Source organism: Astyanax mexicanus, chromosome 16 (genome assembly GCF_023375975.1).
Source record: "Astyanax mexicanus isolate ESR-SI-001 chromosome 16, AstMex3_surface, whole genome shotgun sequence".
Lineage (NCBI taxonomy): Eukaryota > Metazoa > Chordata > Actinopteri > Characiformes > Acestrorhamphidae > Astyanax > Astyanax mexicanus.
In genome coordinates, this window is record NC_064423.1 from 26796508 (window position 1) to 26804392 (window position 7885).

Here is a 7885-nt window from a genome sequence, read left to right on the forward strand (position 1 = left end):
AAGTGTGTCAAAAAAACAAGCCTGGAAAACAAACGTCCAACAACATTTTGTATGTACATGTAATTGGATGTGGTCTGTAAATGAAAACAGCATGTGAAAATTATTTTAGCAAAAATAAAGCATGCGAATAAAGTTTGTCACCCAGAACCTATGTCAAGATTTATTTGCACAGTAAAATCACATTTTATTTAAAAAGACTGTTTTCTCAAGTGTTTACATAAACTTTCTACTACAACTATATTACTCTATTCTCTACTGTACACTATAAACTCTCTACCTCAGTAACTGCTGTGATCATGTACGTTCTATGTTACAGTATGTTACATATCTCTGCACCTTTTTCTACCATGCACATTTAATTTGACCGTATTCTTACTGCACTGTCCTGTCTGTTAAATTGTCTCAAATCTGTTGTATTTATTGTAGTGTTATAGTTTTATTTTGCAGTTTTGTTACACTTTGCACTTTATGTTGTCTATAGTATTGTTGTTTCATGTTGTACCATGGTACCATGTCAGAGGTAATGACAATAAAAGCCTCTTGACTTGAGACGAAACTTTGAACTAGACCTAAAGGCAGAAGATGGCTTCCTATGGTGCAACTGCATGATTTAAGGTGGAACGGAAAAACTTTAGAAGGAAGCCACATCCAGCTTTATTGAGGAGAGGTGGGAAAGAGTTACAGAGAGGGTGTTTTATTTATTTTTTCAGTCTGGTTTAGACTCCACCCAGTGGTGTGTGCTTTGCTTTCGTTTTTCTTTTTTCCCCACAGAGATAAGTTTCGTCTTTGAGTGTTCCTGACTGACTGCCGCGAGGGACTCTTACTGTGAGTAGAATGTCATTTTTTTGTGGTATTATTGCAAATTTAAAATACTGCTATGCATGCAATTCATATGCATCAATAGTTACTGATACAAACCTCTTTTCATGTTTAAAAGTTTGTTTATTAAATCTATTTGTTTCAGAACCATGTCATTTACGTTCGGCAACGCTACGTTCGGCAACCCTTCCAAAGGCAGAACTGAAGGTACTGCCACTGTCTATAATGATAAATAAGTTACTGATTTGTTTTTCAGGTGTAGTCAAAACATTTTTATAATCAATTCTAAAGTGACTGATCACGAAACATTATGAGTTAACTAGCAACACACAGTAAAAGAGTTGCAGCTGAAAATACTTAAATGTTTTAAAAGAAGCTTATTCTATGGCTCCTCCCCCTCTATTTATTTTTTGTTACAAAGAGGTAGGCCTTTTTTGAGACTACTACCCCTGGAGGGTCATAGGGCTAATGGGATTTGAACTCATGATCTCCTGTCTAAAAAAAGGTAGTAATACAGTTTTACCACTCTAGGTCTGTAATCCAAAATACATTTCTCTGTCCAAGAATGAACATAAAGGTAAATTTAAGCAAAACTGTGTTTTTATGTAGTTTTATTTTACATCCCTGGGGTGGCACAACAATCTAACTGCCTACTCATCATGCCTTCTCATCAAAAGGCAAGATCAGATCAAGATCAAAAGCTTAAATTTGAACAAGAACACAGCACATCATAAGCCCTATCTGCAGTGCAAATAGCTGGCAAATAGCTGTTTTATTATGCCAAGCTCAGACTACATAACATTTTCGTCCCTCACGATGTTCACTATGTCAGATTAAGCAGTTATCTTCGTTTTGTGTCGTACTTTGGGAACTGGCAACACTACATGTTAGTCACCGACCAATCATCGTCCACGTCCTGCATGAGTTCGTAGGGGAGGATTAAATATGACGAGTATGGCTACAGAAGTGCTTTATGTGATGGTAACGCTTTTGTGCTCAGAAAAAAAGAGGAAGAAGATCCTGTGGGCTCGTTCCTGGGTTACCCAAAGAGGACATTGCGGGCTTTGTGTACTCAAGAGAGAACTTGAGGTAAAGATGTAGCTACTTAGGTTTCAGTGCCTGTAAACAGAATATCTCATGGACGAAGTAAATTATTAATTTATTAGATAATTATTAGATTATGCTTCGGTTTCGCTGGTCCAGAGAACTGCAGGAGCACAGTATATCTGTGCACCATAGAACGCTCTGTCTTTCTATTGGTCAGCTTCAGGGAGCACGTCGCAGAGCATGTCAAACTAGGCGAAAAAAATACAAAAAAATCTGCTAGTCTTTTCGTCGGACTCTCTGATGGTGTCGCTTACATCAAATTACTGCTCTTTGACTGTGTGACACTACACGGAGCCTTGTCGCTTGCAACAGATTCGACCCAGGCATTCTGTCGGTTTCGACAAAATCGGGCTAAAATCGTGCAGTCTGATCCGGCATTAAACGCGAGGAGCCGAAACTCAGAGATGTCGATCCGAACAGGAATAAAATAACCAGAGGACCACGGAGTTCTGCGAAAAACAGTAGGTAATTATGCCCCATAAAAGAGAAAATTACCCCAGGACCCCCTGAGAAACTAATCTAGTGCCGATAGGGCCAAAAAAGTCAAAAGCCACCGAGACCAGCATTTTATTTGGAGATTTTTTTAACTGAAAGAAAATATAATCTTCAGCTACGTTTATTACCTGTTTGGAAAACTGCCCCAGTGTATTTGGGTTGGTCCTGACTTGCAGAAGGGAATAATCAGTTTTAGGGGGTAGAATGCAGACTAAATCTCTTACTCAATATTTTACCTGCAGCTCATTTGCTAATGCACTTGACACTCAACGTAAAATGTGTTGATGTAGACCCATATTACCATCACTAGCATTGATGCATGACTTATTCATGACGTACAGGACTTTCTTGACATTTTTGTACATTCATTTTATGTGTTGTCCTATAGAAGCTGCCCAGATGAACGAAAACACATCAACATTCACACTAAACACATCAAGGGTCAAAGATGAAAAGAAGAAAGATGCTGTAATGATGTTTGGACAAAGTAAATTAAACATTTGTTTAACAGTTTCTCTGATTTATGTTTTGTATTTTTCTTTATATTTACAGTTTTTTTTATTGATTTGTGTGTGATTCATAGGTGTTTGGGTTCCTCTGCTCCCCTCATTCCCTTGGAGAACAGTAACCTGGACACAGGAGTGAGTATCCCAGCAGCCATATTAATAAGATCAAGGATTACCATTAGATAAGGATTACCAAATTGTTTACAATGCTAGCTAGCATTCTGATGCCCATGGCTTTTGGCATAAATGCTCAAATTAGGTTTTATCACTCTAACTAATCTTAAAAGAGTTTAGTGGAGTTTTAACATTTCAACTTAAACCAAACAGGTTCTGCCGAATTTCAATGCTCCAACTCATCTCACAAGACTACAACTGAGGTTCACTATTCCAGATAAACTCAATGTAGTTTACTGGAGTTTTACTCTAATTTGACCTAAAAGGTTTCAACTGAGGCCATAATTCAATTATGATTTATTATAATTCAATTATAATAAATTTATATCAGAGGAGATTAGTAGAGTTTCAGCACTTTAAGGATTTCTGTGGAGTTTCATAACTCCAGCACATCCTAAATTAGTTAAGTCCCATTATGCCAAATAACACTGGGAAGTTCAGTGGAGTTTCATTTGTCCATCTTAACTTAAAGGATTTACAAATAGTTTTTTTTCATTCCAACAGTGTCAGTAGAGTTTCATTACCCATCCTTGCAGAGTTCAAATAATTTCATTATTCCAAAGAAGTTTAATAGAGTTTTATTTCTCTGGCTCAATCTAAAAGAGTTTAGAGCATCATTAACCAAAATTATCCCCAGGGAATTCAGTTGCACGTCAGGCCATGACATAAGGCCCTGGAATAGTGAAGCTACATTGATCTGAAAGGAATTTAGACTTGATTTTGACTGGATGGAGTGGGATTCCCTTTCTAGAAACATTGTTTTTCTGTGGAAATGTGCACAGTTGAATACAATCTGTAGGCATGCCTTAAACAGATAAAAGCATTATTAGATGGAATGTCTGGATTCTTTTGGAATTTTGGAAATGTAAATGTGTGCAGAACAATGCCTTGTTGTTGTGAATACACAACAGCTGCTGACTGTGTTGCTGTCCCCAGAACCAAGGAGACACTGATGGAGATGGTGAAGTCTTACAAACCAGACAATGAGTGCGTCTCTGAGGCCAGGGTGCTGCTGCTGGGTCCAGTTGGTGCTGGCAAGTCTAGTTTCATCAGTTCGGTGCAGTCTGTCTTTTCTGGGCGGGTCCTGAACCGGGCCATGGTCGGATCTTCCAGTTCAACAAGCTTCACAAAAAAAGTAAAGAAGACAGATTTATATTATGTTTACTCCACATGTGAGGAAATATAATTATATCCAAGGTTATGTACTGTAGTGTGGTTTGTATGAATATTGGCACGTTCATGATAAACATTATACATGTATTATTAATTGTTGGGAAAACAGCACTACCCCCTACTGCACCTTTTCCAGTGCGTTCCCCCTGGATTTTTTTGATGGAAGCCCGAAGTAGAAATAAAGTACAGAAAGACAGAAGGACAGAAAGGATACTTGATCTTCAGCAAAATAATAATTTATTAAAGCTGGAATCCCTGGGAACACCTTCCAATTTTCCAATTTGGCCTGAGGCCCCTAGATTGATTTATTCATTATCAATACTTTGTTTGTGTAAAATTGTATCAAGCATATGTTCTTTTGCTAGCATTGCGTAACTCAAATTTGTGTTGTTTCCATGACAATATGGTTATATCTTGCCCCAGCTGCAGCCTAAAAGTTACTTTGACAATTGAATAGAGGAGTGATCAGCTTGGTGGCTCCGGCCAGCTGTCTTCTCACCTGTTACATTTATAGAACACTCAGTCTCCCTTGCACGAACACAATGAGCCTATTTACTGGAAAGTTATGAATACTTCTGCTACTGCTACTTTAAGTCACGGCATATCTCTAATAGTTATTATAAAATATTGAGCACACATTTTATTAAGGCATCAGTGTTATACATGACAATGTTGCAAAGAGTTTACTGGCAGGGCCTGTGCACACACATTATTCTGAGTATATTCTGAGTTAACTAAATATTGTAATTATAATATAAGTAATTGTTTAGCAATTGTTAGCATAGGCACCAGTATCTTTCTTCACAACATGTATTATTGTGCTGTGTGCATAATGTTAAAAATCAGAACAGGTTTCTTTGCTTCCTACCATCCAGCTTCAGTCCTTCAGCATTAGAAAGGGTCATGAGACAGCAGATGGCTCCACAGCTCTGGTCTTCAGTGATGTGATGGGTTTGGGAGATGGAGAGACTGCAGGACTGACCCTTCATGATGCACTCTGCGTCATCCAAGGACACGTTCCGGAGGGATATCAGGTACATTGTGGAAGCTGGAAGAAAAAAACTGCATACACAAAATATTTTCTCAGCAATTAACCAATGTGTGTTATAATTTACACACTCAAAATCACTTTCAGTGTTAGTTTTTCCAGTTCTGTACAAAAAATGCTAAGTAGCAAAGATTTTCTCCACAGTTCAGCCCAGAACAACCTGTCAAATCTGAGACTCCAGGCTATGTAAAGAAGCCATCTCTCAAAGACAAGGTTCACTGTGTGGTGTTTGTGGTCGATGCATCAAAAATCAGCACCTACACCAAGGGACTGAGCACAACCTTCCAGAAGTTACGAGAACACATCAGCAACCTAGGTGAGTTTTCACATGACTGATGATACATGTATTGTATAGTATGTAGAATGGTTTTGAATTTAATAGAGTTGTTTCCCGTTTGTTATTTGAATGATGTTTATCTATGTAGAACTTGAACATGACTGAATTTGTCTATAACATTTTAATTTCTAATTGCAGGTGTGCACCAAGTGGCTCTGCTGACTCATATAGACATGGTTTGCAAGGAGACTGCTCAGGACATCACCCATGTTTACCAGAGCCCCCTTGTTCATCAGCTGGTATGCAAACAGTACTGCCATATTTCCATGTATTTATAGATAGTGTAGAGTTCAGTGGTTCCCAACTCTGGTCCTGAACTCTGGAAGGGCATGTGAATCAGCTGGATCAGATCAGTGCTAGTAGCAGAGTAAAAGACTGAAATGTGCAGAGCAGAGGTTTCTCCAAGTCCAGGTTGGGAATCAGTGGTGTAGTTCATGTTTGTTTAAGGCAAGGGAACTCCAGTCCTAGAGTTCATAGTTGTGTGTTTGTCCTGTTCAGGAAGATCTGAATTCAACTCTTCAGTTAATTGCTAGGTTAATGTTGTATTCTTTTTTTCGTAGTATGTCAGACTAGCAATTTCACACCTGAGTTAAACATTCCAAAGCATTTACACTGTTTCAAAACATTTTTAAAAACAGTTAGCTAAAGACTTCATAGCTTACCACTGTTGTTTTCATAATTTACCAATGTTTTACGATAACCCTAACTAAAACATGTCAGAGTGACAGAGTGAGAAATAAGACTTTTGGGGTCATTCCAATATAAATTTCCTACTTAGAAATTAGCTTTTTTCTATTAGAACAAGGTGTTGACTGAGCCATCCATGTTAATCGAAAACATATGTCATCGGAAACCACTTAAAAGTTCTGGCTGACAGAATAATATATGCTAAGGAAATCAATAAATTCGATTAGAAATTGTGTAAATGTAATATTTGACTTTATTTTATTGTAATTGTGTTTTGTGCTGAACTGTTCAGATGGTGAAGGCTGGAGCACTGCTGGGAATGGCCACATCTTACATTGTACCAGTGAAAAACTACTCTTCAGAGCTTGAGTTGGAAGAAAACACAGATATCTTGCTGCTCACGGCTGTTGACCACATTCTACAGTATGCAAACATGTACTTCCAGGACATGGCCCCTGCATATAAAATTCCAAATCTTTAAAAAAAAATTCAGATCAGTCAGATTAGTGTTGATTTAAGTGGGGTTTAATTATTTACTATTTCTATGTTAAATTGGTCACATGGGAGGTTATTATTGGACTGATTTAATGGAACATTTCAGTTCTGACTGTATTTGTATGTGATGGCCTTTCATTAAATGTTAAATAAAACAGGTTAATAAAGACTGAGGTAAATGTTAATAGATACTTTTTTTCAACTGGAAAAGGAGTTGCGTTGGCCGGGAATCGAACCCGGGTCAACTGCTTGGAAGGCAGCTATGCTAACCACTATACCACCAACGCATGAGGATTGCTGCTGTATTATAAGCATGAGACCATGTAGCCCTGTCTGCATGAGTTTTCCCTACTGCTAGAGGTTTATTAACCTAGCTACCTATTCCAAACATTTATGTATTTGACTAGCTTATTAAGGTTTACTGTTTTACTCTGTGATCTTGCATAATTTGCCGTTAACTTATAATTGTTCACAATCATTATTTTCCCTTTATTCGCTCGGATCGTACAAGTAATTTTGCTACACAGCCAACGATCATTATCATTTCACGGTAGAAATTGGTTAAACCATATGGGTCTAACGTTAATCTATCTATTAACCCCTGCGGCCATGGGCGTTTAGCACTGAGCTGGATGAGTAAGTTACACCACAACCTGAAATCTCCTACGATAGTAAAATTATATCTTAAACTAAGATTTAAAAATTAATTTAAGATAAAATAAATAAATAAACAAATTTTAACCATAACTTTGTCCATAACTGACTACAATTTCTGTCGCGCTGATGGCGTCACTATAAAAAAAACACTAAGATGAGCCGCACTGAAACATGGGAATTGTAGTTTAAATATTTTTTTTGACCGTACTATAAAATATTATTTTGTTTATTATATTATCTTATTTGTCAGTACAGTCATTGATATTCGCAGATCCTGGTCTAGGGTGTGGGATCGCAGTGTTTTAAAGCTGCCCTGAGTGATTTTATAATTAGCTCTAAAAAATCTCCATTAAATGAGCCCAAGAAAGCACACAGCACATGGAGCGG

General features: G+C 37.6%; 1 protein-coding gene across 1 annotated transcript; it reads left to right on the forward strand.

Moving 5' to 3' along the window:
- Positions 1–235: 235 nt before the first annotated feature.
- Positions 236–7014, forward strand: ifi44g (interferon induced protein 44g). The gene is made up of 9 exons (XM_007236539.3): positions 236–825; positions 965–1026; positions 2810–2908; positions 3005–3062; positions 4038–4236; positions 5150–5308; positions 5467–5638; positions 5798–5898; positions 6639–7014. The coding sequence occupies exons 2-9, from the start codon at positions 969–971 to the stop codon at positions 6825–6827; spliced, it is 1035 nt and encodes a 344-aa protein (XP_007236601.2). The 5' UTR covers positions 236–825; positions 965–968; the 3' UTR covers positions 6828–7014.
- Positions 7015–7885: the final 871 nt, after the last annotated feature.

What these genes read in the sequence shown, in the direction of transcription:
- ifi44g (XM_007236539.3), top strand. Translation starts at nt 969, where the DNA reads ATGTCATTTACGTTCGGCAACGCTACGTTCGGCAACCCTTCCAAAGGC. An exon ending in TTCCAAAGGCAGAACTGAAG is followed by an intron (nt 1,027 to 2,809) that starts GTACTGCCACTG and finishes GTTGTCCTATAG; the next exon opens with AAGCTGCCCAGATGAACGAA. An exon ending in ACGTTCCGGAGGGATATCAG is followed by an intron (nt 5,309 to 5,466) that starts GTACATTGTGGA and finishes TTTTCTCCACAG; the next exon opens with TTCAGCCCAGAACAACCTGT.